General features: G+C 46.5%; 1 protein-coding gene across 18 annotated transcripts in view; it reads left to right on the top strand.

The window, feature by feature from the left end:
- SLC39A11 (solute carrier family 39 member 11) overlaps window positions 1–22,186 on the top strand; it is a 351,433-nt gene that overhangs the window by 139,990 nt on the left and 189,257 nt on the right. For 14 of the 18 annotated variants that reach the window (XM_074343591.1, XM_074343597.1, XM_074343601.1 and 11 more), the window contains one exon: window positions 16,762–16,906. In XM_074343591.1, coding sequence (XP_074199692.1) covers window positions 16,762–16,906 — 145 coding nt within the window. The remainder of the gene's footprint in view (window positions 1–16,761; window positions 16,907–22,186) is intronic. The other 4 variants (XM_074343593.1, XM_074343602.1, XM_074343595.1 and 1 more) reach the window with 1 other exon arrangement.

Here is a 22,186-nt window from a genome sequence, read left to right as displayed (position 1 = left end):
AGGTCTGGGGTGTCTGTCCTCTGCCAGTCTCGTCCCCTGATGGGCTTCTCACCCTGATCCATCGGGGATGAAGTCCCACCTTGCAGCCGGATAAATGGCTTGGAAAGTTACGAGGAGGAGTGGTTGGTGGGGTTCTCCCTTCCAAGCTGTTGAGAGTCGATGTCTTTGTCTGGAACTGGAAATCTGTGGGTTTACAGATAGTTGCGTGTAGAAGAGGCCTTGGGGGACTATCCAGTCTGAATCCCCTTGTTTCACGGAACAGGAGTTGAAACATGTTAATAACAGAGCTTCCTTTCTGTTCCAGTGTCGCAGGTCTTCGGTGGGGGTGGGGGTGGGGGGAACAGGACACCCCTGCCTCTCTTTGCTTCTTTCTCTTGTCCCCCATCTGATTTTCCCTCCTCATTCACTAAACCCCTCCTTCTCCCTCATGCTTTTATCCATCTCGGCATCGTCCCATCCTTTCTTTCCTCCAGCTCCTGTTGGTGTTTCTTACCCCCCTTGCATCCTAGTGCCCAAGGAGCCCACTAAGTCCCACCTCTGAACACTGAGGGACCAGCTCTCCTTGCTGTTTCTTTTTCAAATAAGACGATGATCCTATGGACATTGTTGACCACAAAGAGTCTTATGCCCATTTCCTGGCATTTGAGAAGGATGTAAATTGCCTCACATCCCCTGGAGGCCTTCTGCTCCCAGCCGTGAGGTGGTTGACGGGTATTAGGAGTCCAGCACCACCATGGGCTCCAGCAAAACGATGGAGCTCATCCAGGGACCAAACGTGGCCCTATTAATCCTATGTTTTTAACTTCAGGCTAATTTGTTCCCATCCGACTAATTAGCATATCAGCTCTGTCCTGCGCTGGCCCAGAAACTATCCTGATTTGTCGCTTAGCACTGTTAATGCACTTAGCCCAAACGTCCACGCTCTAGGACCCCGGGCTTGTCTGAGTCCTCTTTCTGAGACAGACTCAGGTGCCCTCTGGAATCACCCTGGAGCAATGCAAGGAAAACTGACATGTGCCTTGAAGGACACCACTGCCAGGCCCACTTTGGAATTTCAGGGGCCGCAGGAGCTTTTGTCTCTGTGGGCCCCTTCCTCCACCAAAAAAAAAAAAAAAAAGATGAAAAATTATGTTACAGCTATGTTGGTATAAAGAGGAATATAGTCCAGGTGTTATAATCCATAGTCATTATTATATGTTCATTATTATCCACTTTTTCTTCTTATTTTAAAAGAAATTAAAATCTTTTCAGGGGCCCCTAAAAGTGGGTACCAGGCACCACACTTTCTATGCCTAGTGGATGAGTTGAACCTGTGTCCACTGCAGATCTGTCTCTGCCCCGTGATGGCTGAGCTGAAGCCTCTGCCTGGCAGAACTTCTGGAACATGCAGCCACCTTGCCACGGTTTATTGATGAGACGGAAGACACTGGATTTGTCCTGTGAGGTTGGGGCTTTGATGGAGAGTTTGTGCTGCAGAGAATTGGTAGAACATTACGTCTTGTCCATAATGTATGGCTTCCAATTTAGTCATCTAAGGGAAAATTTAGACCTTAGAAATCTCAGGGTGTTAGAGATGTTAAAAAGAGTTCTTTTTGTACTACAGGGATTGTGATCAGTGGAATTCTGAGATAGCCCCTAAGAGTTGTACCCTCTGGCGTGCACATCATAAGATCCCCTCCCCTCGATGGGATTTCCCTCCCACTGGGTTACTGCTCAGATTATCTGTCGGTTAATTTGGGGTTCATCAGTAGGGAGGTGATCCTGGGTGGGCCTGACCTAATCAATCAATCCCTTAAAATAGGGACTGGGCCCTGCTTGAGGTCAGAGGGATATGAAGGGAGACAGCGTCTCCTGCTGGCCTTGAAGAAGCCAACAGCCATGCTGTGAATTACCTACATTGGGGTCTGTGTGGCAAGGACCTGAGGTTGGCGTCTAGGTGCGAGGGGCTCTTCCCAACAACCAGCGCACTTGGACAAGAGCCTCACGTGAGATGGCAGCCCTGGCCGGCCGTGATCCTGATTTCATCCTGGTGAGCAAAGGACTCAGTCTGGATCTCGAATCGTGGAGGCTGAGAGATAAGTGAATGTTGCTTTCAGCACTAAATTTGGGGTGACTTGTTGCACAACACCAGAGACCTCATACAGGCTGGCTGTGTGTCTCAGCTTGGTTGTCTGCTCTAGAACTGAGGCTTGGAAAAGAAAGAAGAGGGGAAGATGCTGGCTCCCTCACCCGGGGCAGGAAGCAGAAAAATACATTCCTTAGAAGCAAGCTGCTTCAGTGCCTTCTCAGCTACCAAGCCCTTATCAAGCCCAGATAAGCTTAATATTTAATTCTGCTCTGAGCAGAGTGATGCTGTGGATAAAGCCCCATTAAAAAAAAAAAAATCAAGCGTGTTCTTCAGATCTGCAGCTTTGCTTTTGAAGTGGTTTGTCTGTCATTTACAGGCTCTTTAGCATAAAAATGCACAGGGATTTACACCTTCTTCTAGAGTCTCCCCCTCCCCTTCCTGCCCTCCTTAGAGTCACTCACCAGCCCCCAATTCCATCTTTTCCAGCCGGCTTCATTTGGGCCGCGTACCATGGTCAACAGTTCCATTTAGGAAGCTGTGTGTCTCAGCCTGGGAGGCAGCAATTATCTGGAGTCAGAAAGACTATTTCCAGAAAGGGTTTGAGGTTTTGGATCCTGGTGGTCAAGGCCCCGTGGGGATGCGATGCTGTTGAGGGGGCTGCTGGCTCTGAGCAGGGGCCAAGGATGAGGAATGGATGGAGGCACTGACTGTGAGGGTGCGGGGCAGGGATGGTGCTGTAAAGTCCTCCCCACACCCCAGGGCCCCGTCAATGTCCTGCCCTCCGCTCCCCTGTCCTCCCAGGCCTCTCCCCAGTGGACTGTGGGCAAAGTCGTGCTTTGCCTGAAGTGGTTTGGGAGACAGACATGGAAGCTGTCCTGACATCTCTGTTGGGTGCTGATCTTTCCCCTCTGGTCTGTTGGAGTGGGTGCTTCTTCCTCTGGGTGTCTGATGGTGTGGGGGCCCCCAGCATGGTCCTGAGAGCATCCCTGTTCCTTTTGATGACCAGCTGTCCTCCTTTTCGCTTTAGGTCATCTTTAACAACAGTAGTCACACAGCCCCATCTTTCTCTTGGAGACCTGGTTTTCAGTTGGGTCCTTAACGCATAGAATCCTGCTTTAGTTTCCATCCATCTGCACCCATGAAGTGAGTTTTCATGGGCCACCACAAAGAGAAGTTGAGGTTCTTGGTTCCATATCGCTGAGATTCTGCCAGGACCTGACAGACAGGAGCACCGCTCACCCTCTGTGTGAACACCACACCCAGACCGCCCTCTCCACTGAGGATGGTAGCGCACAACTCACGAATCTGCACCTAGTGTGTGTGCACTTCCCCCACCACCCGCACCCCTTGGGTTGATATCGGTGGGGTTCCTTCTTGAAGCTCCCGTGGTCTTAGTGCATTTGTGGTTGATCACAGCATGGTGGTAGGAGGAGCAGTGAGATTTGGAGTCAGAAGTTCTGGGTGCAGATCTTGCTTGTGCCTCTGATCAGTAGTGTGATGTTAGGTCCTTAGCTGTTATGACTTAGTTCCTGCGAATGTGAACTGGGAGGGAACAGTCGTCTGCTTGGGCTGCCTTAACGACGTCCTGCAGGCTGGGTGGCTTAAACAGCAGGTGCTTCTCACATCCCAGTTCTGGAAGCTGGAAGCCCGAGATCAAGGTGGCGACAGGGTTGGTTCCTTCTAAGATGGGGGAGGGAAGGGTCTATTCTGGTCCCCCTTCTTGGCTTGCAGTTGGCCGTCTTGTCCCGTGTCTTGACATCATCTTCTCTCCATGCCTGTGTGTGTCCGAATTGCCTCTTCTTATAAGAACACCAGTCATGTTAGATCAGATCCCATTGTAATGACTTCATTTCTTAAAAGTATACTCGGTTTACAATGTTGTGTCAGTTTCTGGTGTACAGCATAACAGTTCAGTCCTACGTATACATACATATGTTTGTTTTCATATTCTTCTTATTATAGGTTACTGCAGGATACTGAATACAATTCCCTGTGCTCTTCAGTAGGACCTTGTTTATCTACTTAATATATAGTAGTTAGAATCTGCAAATCTCGAACTCCCAATTTATCCCTTCCCACCCTCTTTCCTCACTGGTAACCATAAGTTTGTTTCCTATGTCTGTTAGTCTGTTTTGTAAATAAATTCATTTGTCTTTTTTTGGGGGGGGGTCCACATATAAGTGATAACATACGATATTTTTCTTTCTCTTCCTGCCTTACTTCACTTAGAATGATAATCTCCAGGTCCATCCATGCTGCTGTAAATGGCATTATTTTATTTTTTTTATGGCTGAGTAATATTCCATTGTATAAATATACCACAACTTCTTTATCCAGCCATCTGCCCATGGCCATTTAGGTTGTTTCCATGTCTTGGCTATTATAATTAGTGCTGCTATAAACATAGGGGTGCATGTATCTTTTTGAATTAAAATTCCTTATGGGTATATGCCCAGGAGTGGGATTGCTGGATCATATGGTAAGTCTATTTTTAGCATAATGACTTCATTTTAATTTAATTACCTATCTACAGGTAGAACCCCATTCTCGGGGACATGGGATTTGGCATTTCAACATACGAATTTTAGAGGGGGGAGGAAGAGTTCAGCCTGTAATAGGGGTCGTGATGCTACCTGTTCATCCACATCTCAAGAAGATATTGAGGATCCAGGACAGTAACACAAGAGAAGGCACGTTAGAAGCTGAGCGTGGGATGGACAAGAAGGTTTGTGCAGAGTTGTTTTCTGTGACATTGGGGTCAATGCCAAGGATGCTTCTTTCCAACCCGACCCAGCTGCTCTGCCGCAGCTCACCTTGGATCTGGTGTTTCACTGTTTTAGTACTCGGATTCCTCACCAGAGTTTTAAGGGAAGAGGCCTCTTGAGTAATCAGTTCACTCTGTGGGTTGTGACTGTCTTACAGATGACTCTCTTGCTCTCTCTTTCTCTCTCTCTTCTTCCTAGAGTCAAGGAAAATCATTTTATGATTTTGTGGTTGTCAAAGCTACAGATATCGGTGATGAACCAGACGTTAGTTTTTTTCTCCTCAGCAGTGCTGTGATAAAGATTTCTTTTCTAGCCCTGATCATAGGCTGTTTTTTAAAAAAAAAAGTTGTTATTATTATCATCATCAGTATTACTTACAGGGGTAAGAAAAGGAACTGCCTTCTTGGTTTCCATAATCTCTCACTGGTGTGAGTACAAGGGGAGAGACAGACACACAGCAAAGTCTCCTGACTCATCTCTAAGGAAGATAAAGAGATCTTTATTTGTGAAAGGGATGATTGAGGCCAAGATACTTCACCCACCCTTTTTTATTTTTATTTTTTTTCCTGGGTAAAATACAATCATGTTCCAGTATAAGGAGAAATATTCTGCTGAATGTTCTGAGCATCAGGGATGAAAGAGAATTGCTCTGAGCACCGTTCCTTAGAGCTGCATCTGCTGAATATTAACAAGTTCTGTATGTGGCTAAATTGGTATGAGGAAGGGAGGTTTAAACAAAACCGTTTCTTTGCCGTGGGATCTCTCAGCATCCTTATCTAATTCTGTAAGGACATTCTCAGACTTCCTGTCCTTTTTCTTTCAGAGCATCTCGAGGAACAGGGAACTCTGGGAAAGGGTAGCTCAGGACAAAAGGGGTCATTAATAATGGAGATGTCTTTGTCCACACACAGGGATGTGTATGGTGTCGCTGTCAGTATGTTGCTTTGGCTATGGGAGGCACGGAGGGTAATGACTTCAACAGTTTCCACTATTTTGAGCATCGAAAAACCATCATTAGGTCACTGTGGACCGTTAAGCATTAGCCACGTGAAGACATTGCTGTATTTTGAATGACAGTTGATACGCAGGGAAACACACAGGATGGAAATCTGTCGTTTTGCACTGCAAGCTAGTGTTTTTCCTGTTTGACTCAACATAGGTGTGCATCTTAAAGGAAATAAAACTCATACATTCCCAGTGTTGATTCCGGCTATTTTTACTGTGCCGTCATAGACGCATTTATACGCAGAAATGCGCACAAGTGTAAAGTTAGGCCCGTGTCAGTTCTGGCGCTCTTGGCTCTCTCGACAGTCCTGAAACCAAAACATGTCAGTTCACATTCGAACAGCAAAATCTATCAAATCAAAACCGACAACGTTTCCTTGACGTGGCAGGTAATGTTTTGCTAAAAATAAACCACCGTTTCCATTTCTAAGAGCCCGTGGTACTGACTGCCATGATCAAAGTTCATCTTTGCTTCTCCAGAGAAGCATTCTGTCCCAGGAATGCGGCGGGGTGGAGTCAGTTCTTCCCCTGCTGTTCTGGAACCACTTGGAAACCTCCCCCATCTGTCCAGGGCTCCATGAAGAAGTTTGGCTTGAGCTTGGCTCACTCGTAACATCTGTCCGTTGAGCCTGTCCTCAACCATAAGCCCTCAACCATGAAAGTGGTACCAACTCAATCGTAGACACAAATGCAAACAGAGGCACTGAAATCCGGCGGTAGGATTCGGTTATCGAGAGGTCACCCTGGTGATTCGGATGGTTGGTGTTATTATTTTTCTTTAGAGTTTAAAGGAAAATACAAAGTTAAAAAGTTTTATATAAAACTTTCAGAACTCTGAGAATGTGTCCCAAGGCCCCTATTGGAGAAGCACTGTTTTAGTGCAAACGAGACTGAGTTTATGAGTTTAATCCATGCATCTAGATGGCTGCATGGTATGGCATATGTCTCTGCCTGTGTGCTGTGTCAGTTTGCAAAAATGGCCACAAATTCTTCCCCTGTTGTCATCCATACTATGACAACATGACACTGGATCCTCCCAACAAGAGGTACAGTTGGTTTATCCATCCCTTCCATCTGGACTGCCATGGACCTGCTGCAGTAGCAAATGATGTGAGCAGACGCTTGAGGAACACTTGACATTGAATGTTTCCTTCTCTTGCTCCTTCTGAAACCCAAGTTTACTGTATAAATGAGTCCAGTCTAGCTTGCTGGAGGATGACATGCCACGTGGAGAAGAATCTAGGTTTCCCGGCCAGGAGTCAGCCAACTCCTTCCTGGCCGACAGCCTGCTGGCTGCCAGTGCATGTGCCGTCCCAGACCATCCAACTCCTGGGGGAGCCGTGAACAGACCGATGCACAAGCGAGTCCAGGCAATAGTGACCGAGTCTGGGCAGATCAGTGGCAGTGCCCAGTTGGCTGTAGACTTATGAGTAATAATAACTGATTGATGTTCTCAGCCACCAAGTTTCGGGGTGTTTTGTTGCCAACAATAAGTGTCTGATACACATGCATTTTTCTTCAGGGAAGTGAAATCTTGTCTTTCAGCAGATTTCTGGAGGGATCTGATGTTCTCAAAAGGATAGTATAGGTCATAAAAAGTGGCCTGGAAAGACCAGCTGGGGCAGGATGGTGGTGGTGGTGGTGGTGGTGGGGATGGGTAGCTCTCAAACCGTGGAGAAGCCAGAAGAGGCTTCTCAGCATGGATTTGATAGGTGTATTTTAATGATATCTAGGATGAAGTCCAGGATAATTATTGAGGATTAGAAAGAAAATACCTCATTGTACTTAGGTATTTGCATTTATTTAGATTTATAGTCTTGTTTTAAGGAAAAGTTACATTTTGAATTATAAGAAAAAACATAATGGTTTGGAAAACACTGCCAAGTCCCATCTCTCTGTTAGCTGTGCTGGTGGGAGACCTAGCTCTTTGGAACTCAGCATAGAGCCACTTACGTGGAAGAGCCATCGGAGGGATATCTTTGTAGAATCTCGGAGAGCTGTATCTTTGCAGAGCTGTGTCGTGCTTTAAAATCTGTTTTATATGATTAAATAGGCTTGATTATGAACAGTAATTTGGCATCAGAAATAGGAGAAAGTTTTGTCCCTAAAAAGATAGTTAGAGCAATAGCATACTTACGTAGCGTAAATATAGCTAGAATTCTGTAATTAACTTTGCATGTGGTAAGCTTTAGGCTAAGGTCATGGAGGAGATGGGGAGGAATCTGGAAGACGTGGCCTTGTGGGTGGCTGCTGGGCTTCAAGGTGGAAAGACCTTCAGGGGAGTGAGCTGGGCTACCCAGCTCTGAGTATTTCTGCCAGGAAAGGGAGAAGAGATGGAGCCCGTGGGTGGAGAGTCATAGGGTAGATAGCCGCCCATCCGCACGTGGTCTCAGGGCGGGTGCTGAGTATCTCAGACAATCAACAAGGGGATAGAAGCTGAGAGTGGGTGGAAAGCCATGCTTTTAGCCATTACCTAGAAAGTCTTGAACACTGTTAAGCTTTTTCTTTCCCTCTCTGCCCTAATGCCTTTTTCCTTCTCTCTCAAAGCCTAAATAAACATTTTGTGGCTCTCCCGGTCTTTGTCTTCTACATTATACAACATTTCCTCTCTCCTTTTGGAGATTTTGTAGTACCGTTCATTCTGGTAAATTAATTGAATTATTGATCACTGGACACCATGCTGGGCGCTGACATTAGAGTCAGAAGACACAGCTCCTGCTTTAAGAATCTCACAGTTTTGAGATGGCCGAGGAAACTCAAAGTGACTGTGCAGTTTGGTAAATGTGATGGCAAAAACATGTGAGGGATGTCAGGGGAGCACAGAGAGGGAGGCATATTTAATCCAGACTAGGCTGGGTTTATCCAGGAAGGCTTCCTGGAGGAGGGAGTTCAAGCTTCTACAGCCAGGATTTTAAAAGCATCAAGGGTGGAACACTGAGAAGCTTGAAAACCTGCCGCGTTGGCCATTGGCTGGATGTTGTGCCATTGCTGTAGGGAGGAGGGATGGAGGCTGAGTTGGAGTACAGTCCTAGTGCACTCAGGCAAGGGGAACCTTGCTTCCCAGACCAGTAGGGACTAAAGACTTTGAACTGTCATTCTCCTTGCCTTCAGGGCTTCTGACCCAGGATCCCTGAACATGGAGGCAAAGAAGGCAGGGAATATGGCAACGATCTGACTGCTAGAGTCCGAGGTAGACTTGTCCCCTCTGCCTCGGTGTCCATGCCACTCCGTGTCCCTGTTGGCTTTGAGGCCAGCTGCTCACCACCCCACCGGGCAGCAGGCTGGTGCTGGCCACCCAGGGAGGGAAGGTCATCTATTATGTAAGCATCATCCATATTCCAGCTGGTGATCCGGGGCGACATTTAATTTTTTTTCCATTATGTGGAATAATTTAAGATTGTGTTACGAGTGTCATTATTATTGCAATTTCTTAGTAATAAAAACAGCATCAATTATTTAGCTTCGCCCTGTGTGTCTGGGTTAAGTGGGGATGACAGAGGCAGCGGCTGGTGCGGGGGAGAGGAGAGAGCCCACACAGAGCTCCAGGGGGTACGGCTTCACCAATGGGGTCCAAAGCCCGCTGGCTCCGGCGGTGGCTGGCAGGGGTCACCAATTAGTCCTCCGACCTTTCCCTTTGCTCTTCATTAGGGAGCTCTGACCCGCTGACAAGCTGCAATTAAAGAGACTGCACTCCATGGGGCGGCGGAGGTGAAGAGTCATCCCCGAGCTGCCCCAGCCCGGTGTGACATGATATGGGGTGTGTGTGGGTTTCGAGAAGGTCAGGCTTGCCACAAGTATGGTGGTGAGGACCAGAGGCTGGTCTGCTTTGCCTCCCCTGACAGTTGTTAACAGCGATGACACATCCCAGTGGGAAAAGGACCAGAGGCAGGTGAACACATGGAAGATTGCTGCTGGGACTCGAGGCAGACGCATCGAGCTGGCTGCCCTGAGTTTTGGGGGCTGCAGGTCCCACGGGGCTTCGGTGCCTCTTGGCCTTTGTCCACGTGTGCCTCGCGTGGGGGGATTTCGTTGTCATCGCGGACTTCATCTAGAGACGCCTGCATCCTGCTGGTTACGCTCTATGCTGTGAGTCCTTTTGTGACTCATTGCTTTGGGGCTCGAGAAGCATCAGCAACCAGCGGCTGTTTCCCTGGTGCGGGGGACAGCCGACTGTGACGAACGGCACCTGGATTTCATTTCTGGAAGGAGAGATACATGTTATTTTTTGAAGCTTTTTTGTTGTTGTTGTTTCCATGTAAAGCATATTGGGGGGCTACTTTTCTCTCTTCCTCCCCCTCTTCCCCCCTCATTTTATTCCCTCCCCCTTTCCGCATCTCTCCACTGTCTTTTCCTTCTGGAAAGTGTGGGTCACCTCCAGCTCCTGCCTCTTGGCATAGCCTTTCCAGAGTGGGTGGAAGTTGCCCTATTTATTCTGCACCAGGGATTTGCCCCAACCATTAATAACAATAACAACAGCAACAATAATAGTCTCGAGCGGACTGTGATCTCAAGTACCATGGTCCTGCGTGGGTGTCACCTGGAGCCTCCCAGCGGCCCCCCTCCCTGTTCTCTGCACCGAGCTGGACTTGGAGGGTCGGGCGAGGAGCGGGGAGGAGGGCAGAGGAAGCCCTGGAGGAAGGGGAGGTACAGAAGGAAAGGGAGACTTGGGGCTTGGGAAGGAGCCTGCATTTGGGGACGTTGACATTTGAGAGCAGGAAGGTGACCCAGCAAGCCTGGACTGTCCAAAGTCCCAAGAGCCCAGTGGAAACTACCAGGGGATGAGTGACTCACTCGCCGGCTGATGGGCTGCTGAGCCCGCTCCCAGGGCCGCGGTGGAGGGTCAGGCGCAGCTCGCAGCAGTCCAATGTTTGCCCTGGACGGGCACTCTCACCTCGCCGTCCTCGCATGGCTGCAAAGATTGAGTGAGGCAGTGTGGGTGGAAAAGCTTTGCAGAGATGAAAAAGAAGAAAGCCTTAGAAATGAAAGAAAGGGGAGGATGTTGAGAAGGAATTTACCCCCTACCCTCCTGGTCTTGGGTGCTCCTGCAGAGGCCAAGGCTGTGTTTATTTAAGGCTCTGGTTAAGAAAACAATGCAGAGCGCCCTCCACCTGCTGTCTCACTTCTCGGTGAGCAGATGGGGCTCCAGAGAGCTAGGGGTGGCGTCAGTCCTGCAGGATGGGAGCCACCTTGGCCCCGCAAACCCCTAACCCCGATGTCTCAGACATTATGATAAAGCCATCAAGGCAGGGCTGGCCTCTCCTGCCAGGTTGTTCCCTGAAATTTAGAGGAATATGTTTCTCTGTTTTCCTCATCACTGGTTGAGGGTGGAGGGTGGGGGATGTTGGGAAGCCAGAAGGACGTCTTAAAGGAGCCCCCGGGAGGCCAGCTGGTGCCTGGGCTCAGGGACACACGGAGAGAGAGCATTGCCTGGCATGGGGCATAGCAGCTGCCCCTGGCATCACCCTGCGGGTGCTCCCTCCAGTTCCCACGCTGCACAGCTGGCCTCCGCCCTCACCCTAAATGTGAGACCGAGTGCCTAGGAACGGGGTGGCTACCAGTGGGATCTGCTGGGGTTTTGTCCAGTTTTTAAAAAGGCAGTTTCTTTTTTTTTTTTTTAACATTTTTTATTGATTTATAATCATTTTACAATGTTGTGTCAAATTCCCGTGTTCAGCACAATTTTTCAGTTATTCATGGACATATACACACTCATTGTCACATTTTTTTCTCTGTGAGTTATCATAACATTTTGTGTATATTTCCCTGTGCTATACAGCGTAGTCTATTCTACAATTTTGAAATCCCAGTCTATCCCTTCCCACCCTCCACCCCCCTGGTAACCACAAGTCTGTATTCTCTGTCTGTGAGTCTATTTCTGTCCTTTATTTACGCTTTGTTTTTGTTTGTTTGTTTGTTTTTGTTTTTGTTGTTTAGAGTCCACATATGAGCGATCTCATATGGTATTTTTCTTTCTCTTTCTGGCTTACTTCACTTAGAATGACATTCTCCAGGAGCATCCATGTTGCTGCAAATGGCATTATGTTGTCGGTTTTTATGGCTGAGTAGTATTCCATTGTATAAATATACCACATCTTTATCCAGTCACCTGTTGATGGACATTTAGGCTGTTTCCATGTCTTGACTATTGTAAATAGTGCTGCTATGAACATTGGGGTGCAGGTGTCATCCTGAAGTAGATTTCCTTCTGGATACAAGCCCAGGAGTGGGATTCCTGGGTCATATGGTAAGTCTATTCCTAGTCTTTTGAGGAATCTCCACACTGTTTTCCATAGTGGCTGCACCAAACTGCATTCCCACCAGCAGTGTAGGAGGGTTCCCCTTTCTCCACAGCCTCTCCAGCATTTGTCATTTGTGGATTTTTGAATGACGGCCATTCTGACTGGTGTGAGGTGATACCTCATTGTAGTTTTGATTTGCATTTCTCTGATAATTAGTGATATTGAGCATTTTTTCATGTGCTTTTTGATCATTTGTATGTCTTTCTTGGAGAATTGCTTGTTTAGGTCTTCTGCCCATTTTTGGATTGGGTTGTTTATTTTTTTCTTATTGAGTCGTATGAGCTGCTTATATATTCTGGAGATCAAGCCTTTGTCGGTTTCACTTGCAAAAATTTTCTCCCATTCCATAGGTTTTCTTCTTGTTTTATTTCTGGTTTCCTTTGCTGTGCAGAAGCTTGTAAGTTTCATTAGGTCCCATTTGTTTATTCTTGTTTTTATTTCTTCTAGGAGAAAAATTTTTAAATGTATGTCAGATAATGTTTTGCCTATGTTTTCCTCTAGGAGGTTTATTGTATCTTGTCTTATGTTTAAGTCTTTGATCCATTTTGAGTTGATTTTTGTATATGGTGTAAGGGAGTGTTCTAGCTTCATTGTTTTACATGCTGCTGTCCAGTTTTCCCAACACTATTTGCTGAAGAGACTGTCTTTATTCCAATGTATATTCTTGCCTCCTTTGTCAAAGATGAGTTGACCAAAAGTTTGTGGGTTCATTTCTGGGCTCTCTATTCTGTTCCATTGGTCTATATGTCTGTTTTGGTACCAATACCATGCTGTCTTGATGACTGTAGCTCTATAGTATTGTCTGAAGTCTTGGAGAGTTATTCCTCCAGCCTCTTTCTTTCTCTTCAGTAATGCTTTGGCAATTCTAGGTCTTTGATGGTTCCATATGAATTTTATTATGATTTTTTCTAGTTCTGTGAAATATGTCCTGGGTAGTTGGATAGGGATTGCATTAAATCTGTAGATTGCCTTGGGCAGTGTGACCATTTTAACAATACTGATTCTTCCAATCCAAGAGCATGGAATATCTTTCCATTTTTTAAAGTCTTCTTTAATTTCCTTCATCAATGGCTTATAGTTTTCTGTGTATAATTCTTTCACCTCCTTGGTTAGATTTATTCCCAGATATTTTATTACTTTGGGTGCTATTTTAAAAAAAGGCAGTTTCTTAATGCCATTTGCGTTAACATGGATGGACCTAGAGATAATCATACTGAGTGAAGTAAGTCAGAGAAAGACAAATATCATATGATATCACTTGTATGTAGAATCTGAAAGAATGAGAACAAGTGAACTTATTTACAAAACAGAAGCAGATTCACGGACAGAAAACAAACCTATGGTTACCAAAGGGGAAAGGCGGGGGGATAAATTAGGAATTTGGGATAGCAGATACAAACTACTATATATAAAATAAACAACAGGATCCTACTGTACAGCATAGGGAACTATATTCAAGATCTTGTAATGAGTTATAATGAAAAAGAATCTGAAAAAGAATATGTATTATATATATATATGTGTATATATATATATATTTTTTTTTAACTGAATCACTATGCTGTGCACCAGAAACTAACACAGCATTGTAAATCAATTATACTTTAATTAAAAAAAAAGGCAGCTTCTATGTGAATCTGGGGTAGTATTTTCTTAGCACACTCCCACCCCTAGCACTGAAATAAAGCAATTCAAGCAGCAAAATACAGATTGATAAAATGGTCAAAGGCTATGGTGGGGGTGGAGGGGTGGCGTGTGTTTGCCTTCCAGTTTGTTGCACGAAACACCATTTTCAGAAATCAGCGTGGCTCCTTCCCCTGCCTTTCAGGTCTTTGCTCAAATGCCACCTTCTCTGAGCGCCCTCCCTCTGCGTGCTGTGTGGAGGAGGGCTCCAGCTTTGGAGCACATGAGGACACCTGAGATGTCAGGAAAGTGCCTGGCACAGTGCTCGAAGCCAGTACATGTCACAATTCTAGTACATTAACTATGGCTGTGATTTTTTTTTTCTTCTCAGTGTTCTCCGGACCTGGCACTCTATTTCATTATATATTGTTAGTTTATGCTCCGTCTCTGGAAGATCCAGGAGGACAGGGGACTTGGCTGTTTTGTACTGTCAGGACCTAGAATGGTTCTGCTACACAGTTGATGGTTAATAAAAATTTGCCAAATACACGAAGGCAGGAAGGCTTCCTGGAGAAAGTAGCCAAATTCTTATCTTTACAGTAAGAAGAGGGTCTTGTGAGTTCCCAGCAGGTCCAATAAGATGGGGAGCTTTGGGGCCCTGATCATCCTGAATTTTGGTAAAGCAGGGTTTCTCACCTTCAACACTGTGGACATTTGGCTGGGTCCTTCTCTGTGGTGTGGGTTGTCCTGCACGTTGTGGGATGTTCAGCAGCATCCTTGGCCTCTACCCACTGGGTTCCTGCCCCTCCCCCTCCCCCACCGCCACGAAAAAAAATTCCCACGGCCAAATGTCCCCTTGGGGGCAAAATCACCCCAACTGAAAACCACCATTCTCAGTGAAAATCGGGGTCTCTCCAGGCTGCACCTGACTGAATGGGCTCCAGTCAAAGACGCAGCTTGGAGCTTATTAATGGTGCCCCATCCTTGTTGTAATGAAGTGGTTTTCCTTCCCAATCCTCCTCCCCCACCCGCCAGTTATGCATCAATCACATTCTAAAAGGGAGCAAGACAAAGGAAGAAACATCAGACTGCGTTGCCCTCTCATAGTGAAACACGACTTTTATTGCCGCAGTGATTCCTTAGATGTCAGCGTGAGATGTAGGATTAGAAATAATTAAAGCTTATATACAAACAGAGAGCTGCGGGTCTGTGGCCCACAGCACACGGCCCAGACACCAGCTGTCACTCGGGGGTGATTAGAGGGGGTTTCGGCAGGGGGAGGGGGAGGCTGGCCTTCTCAAAGTCCCTTATGTCCCCAGCATCCGTCCATCTGTAGTGTCAACCTTGACTGACACAGTGTGACAGCCTGCCTCCCTTTGTGCCTCTCCCAGTGACGGAGCAGGTGAGACACTGCTGCCCCTCGGGTTCTATAGAGGGACCTAAGAACTTTCACAAGGGTGGCTCCAACAGAGCCCCGAGGCTTGTTTCCCCTTTTATTATTTTTTAAATTATATTATTTTGTTTTAATTTTTTTTAACATGAAAAAAATTTTTTTAAGGGGGATGTACTTGGGTTTACTAATTTGTTTAATGGAAGTACTGGGAATTGAACCCAGGACCTCATGCATGCTAGGCATTCACTCTACCACTGAGCTCTACCCTGCCCGCTTCCCCTTTTAAACCAGGGCTAAAGGAGGTGTTGGGACCCTTGTTTAAGTGCATCATAGAGGACACTGTAAATAAATTATTAGGACAATATCGATATATGGGACCAATGCGAAGACAGGAGAGGAAGGGTTAATGTTTTCATTTTTCACATTTAGTTGGAGAAAAATAATGAAATAAAGTACCAGAATCATTAGGTTTTCTTTCAGATTCCTGATCAACAGAGGATGAGAAAACAAGAGGGGTGTGTGTGTGTGTGTGTGTGTGTGTGTGAAGACACAGCCGGGCATAACTTTTGTGAGATTCCTTTAGGAAAGGAACTGACCCAAGAAAACAGTTTCAGGATCTGCTTAGACATGGATGCATTTCCGTGATTGGATTAATAAGATTTCTCCTCTCCCCTTGGAGGGACACACATGTTAGATGGAAACTTCTGTTTGTTCGGAACTATTTTTGCCTGGTTCTCAAAAAAAAAAAAAGGCTCTGCTGTTTATTTGCCCTTTGAGATGATTGTGCTCGCCTTCCCTTAGGGATAGAGGGGTCCCGGTGATGCCCCTGGAAGAGAAGCTCACAGCCCCGTGGCAGACGTGCTGGTTTGCTTCTGGCTAGAACGTAGGCTGCGTAAGAACTAGAATTTTGTTAGTTCGACAAGTATCCACAAAGTTGGTGGTCAGCAAATACTTGTTAAACGAACGTGGGCATCAAAATCAAGACTTGGCGTAGTTGATGCAAAAACAGTCAGAACAACTGGTTCCAGACCAAGCAGAAGGGTGACGTGGTTGGTCTGAGGCCATCTGGGCTTAATTCCAAATATGCAGTGTCCTCCATGACTCCCGCTTGCCTTCCTTGGGGATGCTTTTGTTGGGTTCTCCTCCCCTTTTGATCTCATGAGAGTCGTGAAGATGGTGAATTCCTAAAAATGCCGACCTTGGTCCCTGTGCTGAGGCTGCCGTTGAGCGGACCTGCTCTTTAAACTTCTTTTGGCAGTTTGGGTACCGAGTCTGTCCTGCCGTTTGCCGGGCGGCGATGGATCATGGAGTGGGGTTTTGATGTTCGAGCCACTCTTTTCCTGTACATGTTTTTTTTCCCTATATCCAGGATCAACACCAACACCCCAGATCCTGTTTTTGTCACCCTCAAAAGTTCCGCAGCCAGAAGGCTTGTCGTCTTCCTCAGGACTCAGCCCAGCCCGCTGGCTGGGTCTGGCCTGGGGGACCGGCCCAGCCCTGGTGCTCTTGGTAGAGCTTGGCCAGCTGCCTGGGCAGCTGGGAGCCGGAGGAGCCTGGGGAAGGAAGGCAGAAGAGGCGTTACAGTGATGCCCCTGCTTCTCGTTTCAGGGTGCAGCCGAGGACCCCCAGACGGCCCTGGCACTGAACTTCGACCCTGCGTTGATGAAGAAGAAATCTGATGCCGAGGGTCCCAGGCCGCTCTTCCCCGAGAGTGAACTTTCCATCCGGATAGGTAGAGCTGGGCTTCCTTCAGGCAAGCTCCCTGCTGCAGACCCTGGGCTGAGTTAGACAGGACAGGCTTGGGCCTGGTGGTGGGAGGGTGTCCTGTCCTTCCCAAGCACCCCCCCCCAATCACTGCGCAGGGCTGAGCTGGTTCCAGCCCCCTGCTTTCCCTCCTCATATGTTCTCTAAACCACCTGCTTGGTGCACAGGAGGTAACAGTGCCTTTTATTTATTTCTTTATTTTATTGAAGTAGAGTTGATTGACAAGGAGGTGTCAATTTCTGTTGTACAGCATCGCGATTCAGTTATACATACATATATTCTTTCTCATAGCCTTTTCCATTTTAGGTTATTACAAGCTATTGAATACAGTTCCCTGTGCTGTACAGTAGGACCTTGTTCTTTATCTATTTTGTGTACAACAGTTTGTATCTGCAAATCCCAATCCCCACCCCCTTTTCCCTTTGGTAACCGTTAAGTTTGTTTTTTATATAACGTCGCCTTTTGATTGCTTTTCCAACTGGTTCAGGTGGACAGGGGCCCTCTGATGGGGCTGGGCTGACTTGGGTTGGAGTGCAGGCACCAGTCCCTCTGTCTCCCTGTCTCTGACGACCCTGGATGTTCCTTTCTGTTTATGTGACTTTCATCTTTTTGGGCCACCTGGGGGAACTGTGGGTGTTGCTCTCACTGGTGCAGTTTGGAGCCAGAAAACCTAGAAACACTGATGGCAAAGTCATGCCTTCCCTCTTAAATTAGAGGGAGCGTGTCCCTTGAGAGGAATAGGGGAGCAATTCCTGAATCTCCTGGGGAAGGGGGAGGTGCAGACTGGGCGGATGCCCCCTCCGAGAGGGAGATAGATTGGGAGGATTACGCTGGTTTCCATTCTCGGTGTAAGGCTCCACCCTCCTTGCTCAGTCATAGTTCACCCTGGGCAGTTGGCTAATTTAAGGGCCGATTTGCACCAGGAGAAGTGGCTGCCTTTCTTTTCCTTTGCATTTATTTAAATCCCACGCTTAACTGGCAAGCTCCAGGCATCGTGAAACCTTTGTCTCTCCCCCCTCCTCACTTCTCCTGCAGACCTCAGACTTAGGAACTAAAACCAGGGGAAGGATGTTGAGAACGGCTGCCTCCTCCCTTGCGTGGAGTTCTCTCTCAAGTTAATCCAGGAGAAGCAGATTGGGCACGAGTCACTGTCTTCACACTAGTGACTGAAGGAAGAAGGCCCTTTCACGTTTCCGTGCTGGCATTTTAATTTGATATTCTCACCCTGTGGAGGCTGAGGCGATCTCTAGACCCCGAGAGAGTAAATGTACCAAAGTTAACAACGGTGCCCCAGCCAATTCTCAATTATCTGTGTTCAGATGATGTCCTGCATGAATTATTCATGGAGAAGGCGAACACCTTCTCCACTCGGACTGATGCTCGCTGCCTCCCACCTCTTCCTTTGTGGGATATAATCAGGAAATAAAAATTCATCTAACAAGAGGTCCAGTCATAGAGGGTTAGCATGAAAAATCTACCCCCTGCCTCTGATCGCCCATGTCATTCATACTCAAATCAGAACCACTCAGGTACTGTCTGCTGTTCTCTTACTGGAGAGTCAAGTACTGTCTGGTGACTAGGATGGGCCACCGTCCTCCAGCAAAGCTCATTTTCAGGCCGAGTCTTGGGAACACAGGGACAGAAGGCTTTCTGTCCATTCCCCTGGCTGTACTGTCATGGAGCTCCTGGGGTCCCCTCTGAAGATGTTACCATCCCGATTTTGAGCCTTCTTGAGGACGAAGTTGGCCAGATTTTATTCCGTCCCATTTTAAAAAAATCTTCAAGGTCACAGGGTAAAGTTTCAGTGCCTGTCAATCAAAAAAGGTAACAAGTGGTGATCCCTCTGAGATGAACCTTTTCCAGTGGGGCCACGGGAATATAGGGCCACCGGGAGGTGACTCTGCAGGAGAGTCTCTCAGGGTTTCTGAATCTTCTTGGCCAAGCCAGGGTGAAGCAGTGAGCAGGGGCTGTGTGGGAGGGTGATGTAATCTGGTCCTCTGCTCGGGAACACCTAGGCACAGCCTGTTACCAGGTTACCAAGCAACGCTTGGTCGCTGTTGCTAACTGTTCAGATACAGAGGCAAATGCAGCCCTTCGGGGAGCGCAGTGATGGTTTGCCGAGGCTGAGAGAGCCCGGCCATCTCCAGAAAGGTTGCTAGTCTTCTCGCCTGGACGCACCTGTGGGTGTCCGGCAGCTGAAGGCTCTAAAACTTGATAATGGCTATTTGATGACTGGCCTCGCGCACATCGAGTCTGAATATGTTATTTGTACCATCTGGAGTTGCCCTTCAGCTTGCTGTATGTGGAGCACAGAGGCGTGTTTAACGGGTGTTTAGTGAATAACAACAGCCTGTAAAAAATAACATTGGTGCTGCTGTTATAATGTCCCATAATTGGTTCAACAAGAGGAAAAGCCAGAAACGCCACACTTGGGGAGAGAAGGTTCTGCTGCGCTGAGCGTCGGCTGCAGCTCAAGCCGGGAAAAGCATTTATGCATTTATGAGAGCTTTCCTATTTATGTCTTGGTGCCAAATGTTTTACAATATCAACTGCTTTCAAGGCCGGGATATTTTGGGACTTAGCTAGATCAGTTCTTTTAAAATAGTTTTTCTCTTTCTCTCTCTTAATCCCCATCACCCTCAACTATTTCTCTATTTCCAACTAGTTTTCTTTTAATTTAAAAAAAGTAATAACATGGATTACAAGTGAAAATAATTTTTCTTCCACCTTCAGATCCCTGATGGTCCCTGCATCTCAGACACAAACACTGTTTCTAGTTTCTCAGGTTTCCTTCCAGACGTATTCTGTTTATAGCCTCAGACTTGGCCGTCGTTCCGTACCTTGTGTCTTTCGCTTAATAACACAGTTTGGTCTTTTGTTTCCTGGGACACTCATCTATTCATCCCATTCTTATTCTTGGCCGTGATCTTACCTAATTAGTCCCCTCTTGATGGTCTGTTAGGTTGTTTACAACCTTTTGGTCTCATGAAGAATGCGGCAGAGAGCATTTTTACCCAGACATCTCTATGGGCTATTCTATTGTGGAGTAAATTCTAGAAATTAGGCCAGGAGTTCTGTACCTCTGGAGTCCATGCATGGGCCCCAGAGGGTTTACGAACCTCTTGACATTTTATGCAAAAAGTTAACGTGTATTTGGAATGCATAACATCCATCACGCTTCAGATGGCTCCGTGACCCCAGCGTTTACCTAGAACTCAGGTTTCTTTGACTCAACCTCCCCCATTCAGCTGCCAGGGGACTTAATTTTTATTTTTATTTTTGCTAGTACTCTCTTTAGGCTCAAGAAGGGTAGTGAAAGGTGAATCCTTCTTTTACTAATTGTTAACTGCCCCATTTCAATATGTTGTTTGTTCTGAGAGAGGAAGTTGAATCTCTTCAAGAGTGTTTTGTCTTGTTTTTTTTCATTGATCTGTTAGCGCAGCAGATGGAGCATTGTCTGTAATTTTGTGTATCTGTGGAAGGAACAGAAGTAGGCATTATTTTCCAGTAAAGAGAAGGGTGGATTTAATTTGAGAAGTGAGCTCCTATTTATTACCCATAAACCTTTCCAAAGCATGTTAGGGGAAAAGTGAATGGGGACTTAAGTCAAGCAAGCATGAACTATAAGAAAAATCTCATTAGAAAGAGATTTTTTCCTTAATGTCTTATTCTTATATATTAGGAGAACTCACCTGGCAGCAGTAATTCTGCCTGGACAGCCAGGCAGATGAGAAACCGATGCAGACTTAGCGTTAAGTGGGTTCTAAATTTGGATACACTACCATCACCAGCCACACACATTTGTTTGTATCTTAGTCTAAGATCTTGAATTCCTTATTGGTTATACTCCTGACTTGCTGGGTGTAGAAACAGAACTGTTCTTGGGCGAAAGAATTTGCCTTTTCTAACTGAAGGATCCCAAGAGCCGGACCCCTGAATGAGCCCCTCCAGGGCTCATCCCTTCAGAACTGTGGTGGAGCCCATGCGTTCTTTGATGCCCTTCTCCCTTCTCCCGGCGCCCGCCTTGCTCCTCCAGGTATCATCCTGTTCTCTTCTCATCACATCCTTGAAATCGTTCCTCTCCCTCATTTTCCCTGTCAAACACCCTCCCTCAGGCGCCTCTGGGAAAAGATGTGACAAACTCTTGCATGTGGAGGTATCAGTAATTGATAGCATTTTACGCCTGCTCGTGTGTTTGTGTTTTAACTGGGGACCGTTTCTCCAGCTGAGTGAGGAACCCCCCTAAATGGGTTTTCACACTGGTTGACCTTTGGAGGATTATATTTCTCAGCACATGTGTGGGGCTGGGGTGGGGGTGGGCAGCCAGCCTGTGTGGGGCGAAATGCCTTCTCGGAGGACAGTTGTCTGTTCTCTGTAAAGACCAGCCACCTGTATTCAACTCCCAACTCCTACATCTCCTGGCACTGAAATTCCTCAGAATAGTCAAATCCTCAGAAAGCAAAGAGACTTACTTAAAACAGCATCAAGGCTCCCCTGTGACAATCACTTTTTTCTTCTTCCATGTCTTCTAATTTTCCAAGTCTTCCTTGACTTCCATCACCAGTATTTCCAAGTCAAATTTAGTAAACTTAAATGTGATCAGGAGTCAGAGGTAGCTCCTAGGGGAAATTTTTATTGTTTTTCTTTTTCTTTCTTTCTTTTTTTTAATGATTTGGTTTCCGAAATAATGCGTTGAGGGAATTCTTGAGATGTTATTTGTAATTTTGAGTTTTCCTTGGTAAGATCTTTAAAGATGAAAGAAGAACTTCACAGTTTTTCCTGTACATTTAGTGTCTTGGCATGTGATTTTTAGCAATTAGACTCTTCTTTCCTCTGTCACTGTTTGGGTAGGGGACACTTTTAACTCTTCTCCTGGTCTCATTGAGAGGAATTGTCTGGGGCCTGAGAAATCCACAAGTCTTGGAATCACTGTCCTTTCTGGGCTAGAGTCTGTATCCCGGGTTTGGGCAACGAACCAAACCTGTCAGCGCATGGCCAACAGCTCTGAGGCTGTTAAAACGTGTGACATTTCAATACAAAAAAAAAAAAAAAATTACAAAAATATTTTGCCGGAGGACAAAGAGCAAAGTGTTCAGTAATAATGAGACCAGGAGCTCTTAAACATCACGGATGTTGAGTAAAATAAGGAAGTAATACAGAAACACCCCCGCAAACAGGGCTCCGTGGGGCTGGCATGACTGAGTGTTGGCGTGCCCCATCTCAGGGGAACGTTATTTGGTGATTACATCTTACGTAGATTCTTTTGCTT

This window comes from Camelus bactrianus, chromosome 16 (genome assembly GCF_048773025.1).
Source record: "Camelus bactrianus isolate YW-2024 breed Bactrian camel chromosome 16, ASM4877302v1, whole genome shotgun sequence".
Taxonomy (NCBI): Eukaryota; Metazoa; Chordata; class Mammalia; order Artiodactyla; family Camelidae; genus Camelus; species Camelus bactrianus.
The sequence above is the reverse complement of the archived record's forward strand: the minus strand, read 5'-3'. Positions and strand labels throughout refer to the sequence as shown.